General features: G+C 39.5%; 1 protein-coding gene across 1 annotated transcript in view; it reads left to right on the top strand.

The window, feature by feature from the left end:
• Window positions 1–14,833, top strand: part of LOC148342399 (uncharacterized) — a gene marked incomplete at its 5' end in the record, with an annotated part of 40,150 nt that extends 25,317 nt beyond the window's left edge. The window contains one exon of the mRNA XM_088286118.1: window positions 13,420–14,833. Within this exon, the coding sequence (XP_088142244.1) occupies window positions 13,420–14,723 (1,304 nt within the window). The remainder of the gene's footprint in view (window positions 1–13,419) is intronic.
• Window positions 14,834–15,763: the final 930 nt, after the last annotated feature.

Here is a 15,763-nt window from a genome sequence, read left to right as displayed (position 1 = left end):
AGGCAAAGGGAATTCATTTTATTTACATGTTTGATGTAAACAAAAAAAATCATCATCACACAGACACATTGGTTCTTCTGGCAATGATCACATTGGCTTAGTGTCAATAAAAGAGCTTTGCAAAATTCAATTAATCATATTTCATTCAAAATCACATTTACATCTTACCACAAAGAGTCGGTTCCTTCAGTTTTTTTAAGCTTCAAGCATCGCTGCTTTTATCACCAACACAATTATGTCTCTCAGCAATATGTTTAGTGGAGAATTTTTTAGCACAAACGCTGCAACTGAATGGCTTGTCTCGACTGTGTGTTCTTGTATGGCGTCGTAAATACGACTTTTGAGAGAACCTCTTGCCACAAACTGAGCATGAAAAAGGTTTTTCTCCACTGTGTGTTCTTGTGTGTTCTGTTAAATGTGCCTTTTGAGAGAAGCATTTTCCACAAACTGAGCAAGAAAAAGGTTTTTCTCCACTGTGTGTTCTTGTGTGTTCTGTTAAACTTGACTTTTGAGAGAAGCATTTTCCACAAACTGAGCAAGAAAAACGTTTTTCTCCACTGTGTGTTCTTGTGTGTTCTCTTAAATGTCCCTTTTCAGAGAATCCTTTGCCACAAACTGAGCATGAAAAAGGCTTCTCTCCACTATGTGTTCTTCTATGTTTTGTTAAAGTTGATTTTAGAGAGAAGCATTTTCCACAAACTGAGCAGGAAAAAGGTTTTTCTCCACTGTGCATTCTTGTGTGGATTGTTAAATCAAACTTTTGATAGAAGCTTTTGCCACAAACTGAGCAAGAAAAAGATTTTTCTCCACTGTGCGTTCCTGTGTGCCTGACTAAATGAGACTTTCGCGAGAAGCTTTTGCCACAAACTGAGCATGAAAAAGGCTTCTCTCCACTGTGTGTTCTTGCATGCCTTGTTAATTGTGTCTTTTGACAGAAACTTTTGCCACAAACTGAGCAAGAAAAAGGTTTATCTCCACTGTGCATTCTTGTGTGGATTGTTAAATGAAACTTTTGACAGAAGCTTTTGCCACAAACTGAGCAAGAAAAAGGTTTTTCTCCACTGTGCGTTCTTGTGTGCCTTACTAAATGAGACTTTCGAGAGAAGCTTTTGCTACAAACCGAGCAGGAAAAAGGTTTTTCACCACTGTGTGTTTTTCTGTGCCCTTTTAAAGACAGCTTTGAAGTCAATGAGTCAGTGTGACATGCCCTTTCACCTTTGGCTTGCCCATCATCATCATCATCATCATCATCGTCATGAGCGTCTGATAATGTGTCCTCATTATGTACTTGTGATGGCCCCCAGTGGTCTTCATCACCTTCTGTTGTCACGTGATGACTTGATCTGCTGCTTGTAGGCTCCGCCCATCTGTTGTCCTCACTCTCATCCTTGTTTTCATCTTCAGTCTTTATAGGGAGAACGTTCACTGGTGACTTGTTGATCTCCTCCTCCTCCTCCTCCTTTTTGATGTGAGTCAAGTCTGGCTCCTCTTTCACAGAACGGAGATCGTTTTCACAGACGTCTGCAGGACACAAAAAGACAAATTTGGTTTGGTCAAGTCAAAGGTCAGGCGGCGACTTTGTCTTATATTGTTTCTACCGTGCTACCTTGACTTGTGCCTGCCGCATACGGAGCAATGCGTGGACCCCAACTTGGACCGGACCATGGGGGCATTTCACAGAATTACGTCCTACGATGTAAACCTCCCTATCGCAGCACAACTGTGATAAACGAGCATTTAAAAAGGAAGCACGTTGCGGCTGATGCCCGATTTCCTTCCTGACATAGTCACAGACGTTTCTGGAATATGAATTCAAATTCAACTAAGATACACCATAATATTTTTTTAGAGTTCACTGAATTATTTTGGAACTGCAATTATGCTTAACAGCCATAGGGTGTCAGTAATGAGTAACAAAGTAACACAAGACCTCCCACTGATACATCGTCATTGTCATTTGGATAAATTACCAGGAACTACGAGTTGTGGGGGTGATGCAAACCACCTGAGCCACAGGAACTTTATTACCAGGAACTAAATGTTCCTGGACTTGTAGGTAGAAAAGGGGGTTGTGAGTTTCAGCCTTTTTGAGACCATAGTAAGACAAAGATGCAGATGCATTCCTTGCAGCATGCGCTTGTTCACTGATGAGATCCGTGCAAACCATTCAATGTATTTTAAATGTTTGGATGGGGTGAAACGATGCACACGTGCACAAAACAGTGCAGGGCCACCCGAGGTTCATTGACTCTCACCCGACCAAGCCAGTAGAAAGTTCATAAATAAATAAGACCAATACGTACTTCATTAAAAAAAAAAAAAAAACTTAATATTTTGTGTTTTATTCACTAAAATTGATCAACCGCCATTGACGTTTTCGCGGCAGTGTGCACATTTTTAGAGTCAGGCGGAATTCCTTCCGTAAGGAATTGCTTGAACAAAATATAAAAACCAGAAAATGTTATTTTGTTATTTTAAATGTAAATTTTATACTGGGAAAAACATGGAGTTCACCCCCCACTATTGGTTATTCTTTGGCATATATTTTCTGCACTGATTACATTTGACATAAACAAATGTTCAGCAAACCTGCAAGTAAAAGGCAATATTTAAAAATAAAACGGCAATAACCTTGAACGATTTCCCCAAACAACTTAATGTTGTGATGCATATTTCTAATGAAAGAAAGTCGTTCTATACAAAGCAAATGAGAGTTAGACGTGTACAAACCTGCTTTGTGTAGCACAACACGAGACTGGTTGCAAACTTCGTCCAGCAGTGGAAGATGTTGCTCGTTCTCTTCTTTTATTCCACAAAGTTCATCTTTGTACTTGGGTGCCGTTCTTGCACACATTTTCAAATGATAATTAAAAAATATCCGCACTTGATCTCTGCTTGGCGATGAGTCATCTGCCTCTTTTTGTTAGCGGCTCGCTAGCTAAAAAGCTAAGCTAACTACGCCGAAAAGCATCAACGCGCGAAGATGAGGTTATCGGGACACAAAGACTTAATGAATTATGTCGTAGTCCTTTAGAGTAGCAATGGACATCCTTTGAGAAAATTACAGTCAGTTTCACACTAAATCAGAAGAATTTAGCGGTGGGTGTTTTTGTTCCGGTGTGGACGGGTCGGTGGATGTGGTCAAGGTCCTTCGGAAGCTGCGCGCTTGCTAATGACGTCATGCTTTAAGCACGTATTTTTCAAATATATTTCTTTGCCTCTGTGTTTGTTTTTACACCTGGCTGTTCTCTTTTAATATATATTCTATGTTATATTTTAATTCGGTTGATTAAAAATTTTTTACAAAATAACTAAAATAACGCCACAAAAGCGAGTCAGCTCCAACGTCACTTCCGCCTATGCCCGGATAAGCCGCTACTGGAACAGCAGTGGGAAGGTTACGTTTCTCCTACCGAACTCTCAAGAATGTTGTGGTTCACTCGGGCTGCAAGATTGTATGGATATAATGTCTGCATATACTAGCAGTGCTTCTCAATTATTTCACGCCCGCCCCTACCAAGAAGAAAAAGATTCGCGCCCCCCCACCACCAATTTTTTTCTGTCTTTGTATATTGAGATTAGATTGTCAATAAAATATCCCTTAACTAACCTACATTGATAAGAAATTTAATTTCGAGAACTATTATCGTGAGGATCTCGAAGCTCAGTACTCTGTTGTGCAAATATTGATGAGATGACAAATATTTGTCATGTCATGTCATTATCCTCACCGCTTATCCTGAACAGGGTCGCGGGAGGGTGCTGGAGCCTATCCCAGCTGACTTCGGGCGAAAGGCCCACTACACCCTTAACTGGTCGCCAGCCAGTCACAGGACGGACATAGACACCGTCACTGAGAGGGAACTGAACCCACGTTGCCTGCACACAACTCAGGCGAGTGTACACTACACGATCAGTGACATGATAAATATTTACTAATACGTTTTTTGCCAAAATCTTTTGTAAATGTAGCCATAATTGGGCATGGATTTAATTTATTTGTTCCTTGTTAGTTATTTATATGTATAGTTAATTTATGAAGTTAAGTAATTTACATATTAGTATTTGCATTTAATTCTATACATAGTATTGCATTGTTTGGAGGACACGCCCTTGCCTTCCGTTTCCCTTTAAATACTTCCCGGTTTTGGCCCCACACGTGTATAGATGATCAACTGGTTTGACCCTGCGGTCACTTCAGCAAAACTTTATTAAGAATAGAGACAAGGAGGACAAATTATCACCTCAACAATTCACCCTTCAATTCCCTCTTTTGCGGCAGCAGCCAACGAGGTATTTTTTTCGTTTCTATATTGTTTCAGTATGTGACATTAGTTACTTTGTTGTTTTTATGAATGTATTGTCAATTGTATTATTTATTTGTGTACAGTTTTCACGGTGTGATGGAGTAAGACGCCTTCATTAAACCAGTTGCAAAAAGAAACCCATTTGTGTTTGTCGTGCCTGCGGAGGGAGTTTCAGTGAAAACTCGACAGTGAAAACGCGTCTGTTTCACCAACGCAAGTGGACAGAAGATGGCCGCCTACCATGACGTCGTCACGTCAACGGCAAGAAGTGAACGCTAAGCTCAATTCGCATTTCACACACAAGCAAGACGGTTGCATAGGAGCTACAGTTACAGGAAGAAGCCACAAGAAGCTTGGACTGTTGTTAAGAAACTAATCCAAGGAAAGGGCGATTTTTGTAATTGTGCTTTTTAGTTAGTGTGTGAGTAAAGTGTGGGTTGATTGTATAATAATTACAAATAACCACTAGGGATCAATATTTTACATGGTTTACATTGATTGGGAGTATTATATTGACTGTTCAATATGTGCACCGATTCCAAGTTAAAGTAAGACTGCATATCTGGAAACTAATCTTCATACAAATGATGATCCTACACAAGAAAGAGACCTGCTCCTTCTCAGAGCTGAATATAATAAATTGTCGGCTGATAGAGTAGCTAGTCTTTTGTGGTTGAGAAGGGCCTATTATGATCAAGGCGAGAAAGCGGGTAAGTTGTTATCTTGGCAAGTTAAAAAAAGACATACCGACAGAGCTATCAAGAGCATTACAACCCCATTGGGAAATATATCTATGGATCCATTGGAAATTAATGATACCTTTAGAGAATATTACCAATTTCTGTATAAATCCGACATGTCAAAAACACCAGAAGATCAAAATGAATTCCTGGATCAGTATCAGTTTAAAATATTACCAGATGAATTTAAAAAAGAACTTGATAGCGATTTAGAAATTGAAGAAATTTCTGAAGCCATTCAAAGTACAAAAAGTGGCAAAACTGGTGGAAATGATGGACTGCCCATTGAATTTAATAAAACTTTTAAAGAAAAGTTACTTACCCCTTTATTGAATATGTATAATGGCTCACTTCAAAGTGGGATACTCCCGCCCTCCTTACGTCTGGCGATTATAACACTCATTTTGAAACCGGGAAAGCCCCCAATGGAATGTTCATCTTTTAGACCAATAAGTTTAATGAACTGTGATACTAAAATATTGTGCAAATTATTGGCTAAGAGGTTGGAAAAACACATACCATATTTGGTACATCATGATCAAAATGGTTTTGTACAGAAGCGTCAGGGATTTCATAATATACGAGGGTCTTGAATATAATACATGAAAAGTACAATACTAAGGATATGGCATTGCTGTCTCTAGATGCCAGACCGGCCTTTGATAGAATAGAATGGCCATATCTATTTAGTTTACTGCCGAGATATGGACTTGGTGCTAACTTTCTCAGATGGGTAAAACTGCTATATACTGGCCCGATGGCTAGTATATTAACAAATAACATTGCTTCAAAGCCAATCACTCTAGAACGATCTACTAGACAAGGATGCCCTCTATCACCTATGTTGTTCATTCTTGCCATAGAGCCCTTTGCGATGGCGGTTAGAACGCATACGAGTATAGAAGGGATTAATTTAGGGGGGCAGGAACATAAAATATCATTATATGCTGATGATGTCATTCTTTTTTTAACAAACTTACACAATAGCGTCCCAAGTCTTATTAGCTATATAGACATATTTGGAAAATTATCTGGTTATGATATCAATTACTCAAAATCATCAATACTATCTCTAAATAAGGAAGAAAGGACAAACCCAACCGTAAAAACACCTTTTAATAACGCAAAAGAAGGATTTCTTTACCTCGGGGTGCAAATAACACCTTCAATTAAAACAGTGGTCCCTTCCAACTATCACCCTTTGATTGCAGAGATGAAGGAAACGCTGGATCGTTGGATGACTTTGCCTATATCAATAATTGGACGGATTAAATTGATAAAAATTAATATACTACCAAAGTTTTTATATTTATTTCAGTCAATTCCACTGCAATTGTCAAATGCATTCTTTATTAAGATTAACAAAACCTTTAGCACATTCATTTGGAGTAGTAAAAAACCCCGGTTGAGATTGCGACTACTCTACCTCCCATATGAACGAGGAGGACAACGGTTTCCGAATTTAAAATGGTATTATTGGGCTGCGCAATTGCGATCTATGGTGTTTTATTTTACAAATGAGATGAATCCATCATGGCTGTCTATCGAACAAGCCTCAGTGTCACTTCCCCTAAAGCTCTACTTATACTCAGCAAACCATAAAACCCTAAAAAAGGAGACTAAAAACCCGTTTGTGAAAAACTCTATTGATATCTGGTATCAAGCACATCATCATATTAAAGACACTCCTCTAATTTCACGTTTTACCCCTTTGAGGGGTAACTTAAATTTTGTGCCTGGCAGGGCAGATGGGGGTTTTAGGATATGGACAGAAAAGGGTATTGGAAGTGTGGGTGATTTATATAATAACGGTATATTGCTTACATTTGAAGAACTTGTACATAAATATCAAATTCATAAAAAGCATTTCTTTAAATATCTGCAACTCAAACATTTCATATCTGCAAAATACAAAACGATCAACATAGAACCTCCCCTTTCAAATTTGGAACGTCTGACACTTTCACACAGTGATGATAAAGGTTTAATTTCTGTGTATTACAACCTTTTGGTAACCCATGATGATGAATCCTCTATTGATAGGTTACAGGCATGGAATTCTGATTTTGAGGAGGCTGTAACAGAGGAAGAATGGCATAGGGCGTGCCTTAAAGCCCAGAAACAAACAATTAATACTAGAATGAGACTATTACAGTATAAATGGCTGATGAGAACATACATTACACCTGTAAAACTGAACTCATGGTCTCCTGTTATACCAGACACCTGTATTAAATGTGTAGAGGGACGGGGTTCCCTCTTCCATTGCGTTTGGGAATGTCAGAAATTGCAAAAATATTGGAGAGGAGTAGGACAGACATTGTCAACTATAGTTGGAATTAACATACCTCATGTTGTGAAACTTTTTGTGCTGGGCATCTACCCCAAAGACTTTGTGGCTTGCACAAACATAACTACTTTGATTGACTTTGGATTGCTACAGGCCAGGAGACTCATTGCATTATACTGGAAAAAAACGGACGCACCTTCACTGGATCACTGGATAAAAGAACTGACAAACAATATGGCAATGGAAAAACTGACGTATGTCATGAGAGGGAGAGCAGAGGAGTTTGAGGAAATGTGAAAACCTTTACAAAACTTTGTGGGCCAGTGGGGTGCTCAACCACCCACTGTGCTGCCTGTTTTATTTTATTTATTTACTTTTTTGTTTATTTTCTGATGTTGTTGTCATGTGTATAATGTGTGAAAAAGTAATAAAAATATTGTAAAAAAAAAAAAAAAAAAAAGCTGTTGCTTTATGTTATTTACAAAGAATTTTTGTTTAAAATCCCCCTGGCTATTCTTTTTGTCTTTTCTATATTATGTACGTATTAATAACTGTGTTTGGTTTGCTAATATTAATAACGTTTTTTTTTTTTTTACAAAAAACATATGAGTAAATATTTATCATCTCATCAATATTTGCACAACAGAGTACAGAGTTTCGAGATCCTCACTATAATAGTTCTCAAAATTATATTTCTTATCAATTTAGCTTAGTTAAGGGATATTTTATTGACAATCTAACATCAATATACAAAGACAGAAAAAAATTGGTGGTGGGGGGGCGCGAATCTTCTTTCTTCTTGGTAGGGGCGGGCGTGAAATAATTGAGAAGCGCTGCTCGTATATGCAGGCATTATATTCATACAATTTTCAGCCCGAGTGAAACACAGAATTGTTGCAAGTTCGGGAGAAGAAACTTAAACGCTCCACTGCTGGAGCAGCAGCGGTTTCTCGGGGCATAGGCGGAAGTGACGTCAGAGCTGTCTCGCCAATGTGGCGTGAATTCAGTTATTTTGTTAATTTTTTAATCAACCGATTTAAAGTATTATATAAAATATATATTAGAACTGAACAGCCAGGTGTAAAAACAAACACAGAGGCAAAGAGATATATTTGAAAAATACGTGCTTAAAGCATGACGTCATAAGCAAGCGCGCAGCTTTCGAAAGACCTCGACCACATCCACCGACCCGTCCACACCGAAATAAAAACAACCACCGCTAAATTCTTCTGATTTAGTGTGGAACTGACTGTAAATTTCTCACAGAATGTCCAGTGCTACTCTAAAGGACTACGACATAATTCATTAAGTCTTTGTGTCCCGATAACCTCATCTTCGCGCGTTGATGCTTTTCGGCGTAGTTAGCTTAGCTTGTTAGCTAGCTAGCCGCTAACAAAAGAGGCACATGACTCTACGTCAAGCAGAGATCGGAATTATTGGAATTATCATTTGAAAATGTGTGAAAGAACGACACCCAAGTACAAAGAGGAACTTTGTGGAATAAAAGAAGAGAACGAGCAACATCTTCAACTGCTGGACGAAGGTTGGAAGCAGCCTCGTGTTGTGCTACACAAAGCAGGTTTGTACACGTCTTACTCTCATTTGCTTTGTAAAGAACGACTTTCTATCGTTAAAAATATACATAACAACATTAAGTTGTTTGGGGGAAATCGTTCAAGGTTATTGCCGTTTTATTTTTAAATATTGCCTTTTACTTGCCGGTTTGCTGAACATTTGTTTATGCCAAATGAAATCAGTGAAGAAAATAAATGCCAAAGAATAACCAATAGTGGGGGGTCAACTCCGTGTTTTTTTCCCCCAGTTTCAAATTTGAACTGATTTTTTAACGTTTTACTTATTCCGGTTTTTAAATGTTGTTAAAGAAATTAAGTTTGTCATTTCAGGTTTCAAAACTATGCTGACAGATGTAGTGTATTTTTATATCCACTGTTGGAGTTGAGCCACCGAGAAACATTTCGTAAATGAATCTTAAAAGCCAAACTTACTCCAATGCGTGTTCGTTTTTTGTACTCACGAAGAAAAGGGTCAAATAAAGACTCAACAACAACTGAAAAGAGTTCCAATATTTAGTTTCTTCAATTTCTGGCGTTCAGGAAATAGTACAAATACAGATATCTGGGCGGCTTTTTCTTAATCTGACGAGAAACTGTACACAGACGAGTACAATCGAAAAACGGCCCGCTGATCTCAGCCCAGCCTCAAAATTTATAGGAGGTTTTCGATGTCAAGGGTCATGTAGGTTGAATCGGTCATCCTTGCTCCTTCCACGTCCAAGGCTGACCTTCTCAGGCAGGCGGCAGTCTCTACTTCCCCTGTAATCTCGTCAGTGTACAGATTGTGTGGTGTATGTTTTCCCAGATCTAATTGTTATGTTTTTGGTGTTCTTGATAGTGTCCCTGTGACGTCCTCCCCGGCCCAACTTGATATCTTCTATGGCCTATGTGGAGAATGTGTTCAGTCGTATTTGTCCATGTAGTGCGATCTGGTTTGTCATCAGTTTGACCTGAGCAGACTGAATCTGTTTGTTCTGAATGAGAGTGTGGGTCATGAAAATACTCTGTGTGCAATTTTGAGGTCTTACATTTAAACTAAGTCATATCAATTTAGCATATGAATGCATCAGTAAACACCATGACTACAATCCCAGTCAATCTTATTGATGCACTGTACTTCTACTTTCATTTGAGAAATGCTTTTTGTTTCATCAATGTTGAACATATTCAGTAAATATGAACCTGCTAAATTAAATAATTGACCTTTTGTCCCGTCTGTGTTTATAATAATGCCAGCAATCGTAATACAAACCTTCAATATTCATGTCCGGTGTGGCCATTCCCTATAAGAAGGGAAGGCCGGAGAGAGGGTACACCGTTCCCTTTTTTCTTTTTGGGGAGACTTCTTTTGACATCAGCATGTGACGAGAATAAAATCTCTTTCTCACAAAAATGGCTGTGTTAGAGAATTTTTTTCCATCACCAATTCTGCCATGCTCGGCGACCTGTCCGGAGGGAAGCTGAGCCAGACCCACACATCAACAACAAAATATACCCCATTTTTGGCATTTTGCTCCATTGAGGGTCTCAGGGTGCTGGGGCGCAGGCGTTCAACAGCCGGCCGGCTGAACTTTCGGTGAGATGCTTTTACTCACAATGGGTGTTGTGCGCCTGTGTCCAAGCGGTCGGGGCTTTGGGGGTCGTTAAAGAGAGCTTGTGCGTGTGGGTCTGCTGGCTGATTGGTCATGGAAAATGTCCCTGTGTTAGTTTCAATTATTGTTTAAACAAGAGGCCTCCATAATGATGAAGACATTCAAAGATGCCAAAGTAACTGCACTATAAAAGAACATTAGAAAAAGTATAAAAAAATAAATCAATTTAAAAAATGATGATAGGAACTAAGTAAATGGGGACTAGTGCGGGAGAAATGTGCAGAAGATAAAGAAAAGAAAGGTCTAGTGGTTAAAGAGATGAGAAATAGGAATTGTAAAACTATAGCTATAGACAACATAGTCGTGAATAAGCTCAGTTTGAGCACAGACCCTGGCCAGGGTGTAAATTTTAGCAGGAAAATGATTAGCTGGAAATAGAAATAATGAAGAGAAGCGCGCTTCCACGTATCGTATTGGGCACTTTGTGGCATGGAACACAGTAAGGATCGAGGCGTACCGTTGTGTGGAGGGCCTGGGGCTGAGCGGACGGTTTCGCTGGTACGTAGCAAGAGTAAGGAATTAAGTCTGGTCGTGGACCCGGGGTCTGACTGATGTTGTGCTCTGCTCCACAGCTTCTCCAATTTGTTTTTGCAACATCTGCGAAAGTTTTATATTATTGTGAAAGAAATTAAGTTTATGTCATCATGTTTCAAAACTATGCTTACGGGTTAATAGAAGGTCACAAAGACATGGACCTCTTAAACAGGAAAACGTGAGTTCAGTGGTAAAAGAGTTGTGTCTATGCTGGCAGTTTAGCAGGAAGCCACAAAAACAGATGCACGTCTTGGACCGTGTTTAACTGGAAACCGTTTAGCTCGCATTGAACAGAAGTGTGACCCAAACATGTGTTGTAAGCTGAAACCGTTCGAACAACAGGAAGCGTGTGGACGGGTGTGATAAAGTCAAAGTGTTCATGTTTTTCCATTCTTTATGAGTTTGCATATTCAAATTGCTTTGCTGTGCTTCAATAAAGGCCGCACAGGAGCGGGAAAGCTTTTCTCTTTGCCGGACTGCTCCTCGCAAATGACAAAGACAATCTTGGCTGGGTGATTCATTTATGAAGGCTTGTCTCGTTTTTGACCAAAACTCTGACATATCTTGTTCAAGCAATTCCTTATGGAATGATTCACTCTGACTCGAAAAACTGTCCACACTGCGGCAAAATGATCAATGGCGGGTGATGAATTTGAGTGGATAAAGCACAAAGGATTAAGTTTTTTTTCATAAATCAAGTACGTATTGGTCTTATTTATGAAATTTTTACTGGCTCGGTCAATGAACCTCCGGTGGCTCTGCACTGTTTTGTGCACATGTGCGTAGTTTCACCCCATCCAAACATTTAAAATACATTGAATGCATCCATCCAGGGTTGCACGGATCTCATCAGTGAACAAGCGCATGCTGCAAGGAATGCATCTGCATCTTTGGCTTACTATGGTCTCAAAAAGGCTGAAAGTCACAACCCCCTTTTCTACCTACAAGTCCAGGAACATTTAGTTTGTGGTAATAAAGTTCCTGTGGCCCAGGTGGTTTGCATCTCCCCCACAACTCATAGTTCCTGGTAATTTATGCAAATGACAATGATCAACAATGGGAGGTCTTGTGTTACTTTGTTACTCATTACTGACACCCTATGGCTGTTATACATCATTGCGGTTACAAAATAATTCAGTGAACTCATAATATTTTGGTGTATCTTAGTCTAATTTGAATAAATATTGGATAACTTTAAAATCTACAGTCATTATTCAAATATGTCAACACGAAAGTCAGAGTGAAAGTGTTGTTGCTTAATGCTTTTGTGTAAGAACTTTTACTCTTCAAATGTAATTTTGTTTTAAAATTTATTTAGAAACAGAAATTTTATGAATATAAAAAGAGTAATGTCGGAACGTACTCGCAGGATAAATATAATTTTGGGTAAAAAAACCCAAACGTAAATCATACAATAAATAGCGACTCTGATTCCAGGGCCCCTTTAATTCTTTTAGGGATCCAGATTATAATGGAAGCAAAAAGTACCCACGATGAAACTATCCATAAATGCAAAATGAAATACTTGTAAACATATTTCACTTGAAGGATTTCTATTCTATTAATGACATTATGTTGCGATGGCCCCCAGTGGTCTGCATCAATATGTTAGGGTCCCACAACCGGTGTTCCATCAGACGCACACAATAGCGTGTGTGTGCTAACTTCAGCTCGCTTCCAGAAACGTCTGTGACTATGTCCGGAATGTAATCGGCATTAGCCGCAACGTGCTTCCTTTTTAAATGCTCGTTTATCACTGTTGTGCGGCTAACGGGAGGCTTACATCGAAGGACGTAATTTTGTGAAATGCCCCCATGGTCCGGTCCAAGTTGGGGTCGCACGCATTGCTCCGTGTGCGGCAGGCACAAGTCAAGGTAGCACGGTAGAAAATAAGACAGTCACCGCATGAGCTTTGACGTGACCAAACCAAATTTGTCTTTTTGTGTCCTGCAGACGTCAATGAAAACGATCTCTGTTCTGTGAAAGAGGAGCCAGACTGGACTCGCATCAAAAAGGAGGAGGAGGAGGAAGAGGAGATCAACAAGTCACCACTGAACGTTGTCCCTATAAAGAGTGAAGATGACAACAAGGGTGAGGGTGAGGACAACAGAGGGGCGGAGCCTACAAGCAGCAGCTCAAGTCATCACGTGACAACAGAAGGTGATGAAGACCACTGGGGGCCATCACAAGTACATAATGAGGACACATCAGATGCTCATGACAATGATGATGATACTAATGATGATGATGATGATGATGGGCAAGCCAAAGGTGAAAGGGCATGTCACACTGACTCATTCACTTCAAAGCTGTCTTTAAAAGGGCACACAAGAACGCACAGTGGAGAAAAACCTTTTTCTTGCTCAGTTTGTGGCAAAAGCTTCTGTCAAAAGGCACAATTAACAAGGCACGCAAGAACACACAGTGGAGAAAAACCTTTTTCCTGCTCGGTTTGTGGCAAAAGCTTCTCTCGAAAGTCTAATTTAGTAAGCCACACAAGAACGCACAGTGGAGAAAAACCTTTTTCCTGCTCGGTTTGTGGCAAAAGCTTCTCTCGAAAGTCTAATTTAGTAAGCCACACAAGAACGCACAGTGGTGAAAAACCTTTTTCTTGCTCAGTTTGCGGAAAAGGTTTCTCTCAAAAGGCAAATTTAACAGGACATGCAAGAACACACAGTGGAGGAAAACCTTTTTCCTGCTTGGTTTGTGGCAAAAGCTTCTTTCAAAAGTCAAGTTTAAAAAGGCACACAAGAACACACCGTGGAGAAAAACCTTTTTCCTGCTTGGTTTGTGGTAAAAGCTTCTTTCAAAAGTCAAGTTTAAAAAGGCACACAAGAACACACAGTGGAGAAAAACCTTTTTCATACTCAGTTTGTGGTAAAAGTTTCTCCCAAAATTCTCATTTAGTAAGGCACGCAAGAACACACAGTGGAGGAAAACCTTTTTCCTGCTTGGTTTGTGGCAAAAGCTTCTTTCAAAAGTCAAGTTTAAAAAGGCACACAAGAACACACAGTGGAGAAAAACCTTTTTCATACTCAGTTTGTGGTAAAAGTTTCTCCCAAAATTCTCATTTAGTAAGGCACGCAAGAACACACAGTGGAGGAAAACCTTTTTCCTGCTTGGTTTGTGGCAAAAGCTTCTTTCAAAAGTCAAGTTTAAAAAGGCACACAAGAACACACAGTGGAGAAAAACCTTTTTCATACTCAGTTTGTGGTAAAAGTTTCTCCCAAAATTCTCATTTAGTAAGGCACGCAAGAACACACACTGGAGAAAAACCATTTTCCTGCTTGGTTTGTGGTAAAAGCTTTTCTCGAAAATCAAATTTAACAAGTCACACAAGAAAGCACAGTGGAGAAAACCCTTTTTCCTGCTCAGTTTGTGGCAAGAGTTGCTCTCAAAAGTCTCATTTAATAATTCACACAAGAAAGCACAGTGGTGAAAAACCTTTTTCCTGCTCAGTTTGTGGCAAAAGCTTCTCTCAAAAGCTTGATTTAACAATCCACACAAGAAAGCACAGTGGAGACAAGCCATTCAGTTGCAGCGTTTGTGCTCAAAATTTCTTTTCTAAAAGGGTGCTGAGAGACACGATTGTGCTGGTGAAAATTGCAGCGATACTTGAAGATTGAAAAAAAATGAAAGAACTGACTCTTTGTGGTAAGATGTAAATGTGATTTTGAATAAAATATGATGAAATTGAATTTTGCAAAGCTCTTTTATTGACACAAAGCCAATGTGATCAGTGCCAGAAGAAGCATTGTGTCTGAGTGATGATGATTTGTTTTGATGTTTACATCAAACATGTAAATAAAATCAATTGCCTTTGCCTAGAACAACATTTGTTAACGTTATGCTTTTCAGTTGTCGTTTTAATCATACCTAATGGAAAAAGTGTGAGAAGAAACTGTGCTTATGAAATCGTTGCCTTCCACAATCATCAATAAAATCACTTGTTCCACTTGCTCAACTGGCCTTCATTACGCTGTGAAAAGGTGAAAAACTGAACTAGAAATTGTTGGAATTTATCTTTAAATCAATTTTAGAATTTAATTTTAAACCAATGTAACCTCAAATTAGTAATCTGACTCCAATTCGTGACCTTACCCAACTCTCACTCATCCAACAATATGCGCGCTCGTTCTGCAATAGAAAGGTATCAGGAAGCCGGCATTTTCACACACGAGTGGATTTATTCCTAACACACAAGTCTACAACTTGAGTTTGGGTCCCTCTCAATACAGCTCTCTTTGTCTCCACTGTTCAGCATTAATTTATAGACACAATATGCAAATGACACAGAGACAAAGGCATCCTGGCATGATTCTATTGGCTGTGTACGCTGCAGTTAACTTTAGCTTGCTTTTCTTGGTCTTTCTTCAAGTGGTGGCTCCTCCTGCTTGTGGTTTTTTTTTTCCAAGATGGCGGCGCGCATAGACGCAGCGGCTAACAGCTCTCCCTCCCAGTGCTCCTTATTACTTTTTATTAGTGTTTGCTTGCTCTTATTGGCACCAACTGAGGCACAACATCGATATACCCGCCAGGACATCGTGGACATTGGATATCGATGCGAAATAACCATCACAGAGGAATGTTTCTATGATCGCAAAATTCCGGACGAACTGGCGAGGCTGCCCGGCTCACCGTGGCTTGTCATCGGGACCGGGAGGCG

Source organism: Idiotropiscis lumnitzeri, chromosome 2 (genome assembly GCF_059441095.1).
Source record: "Idiotropiscis lumnitzeri isolate Australia: NSW breed Sydney's pygmy pipehorse chromosome 2, RoL_Ilum_1.0, whole genome shotgun sequence".
Classification (NCBI taxonomy): domain Eukaryota; kingdom Metazoa; phylum Chordata; class Actinopteri; order Syngnathiformes; family Syngnathidae; genus Idiotropiscis; species Idiotropiscis lumnitzeri.
Note: the sequence above shows the minus strand (reverse complement) of the source record. Positions and strands in the feature narration are given on the sequence as shown.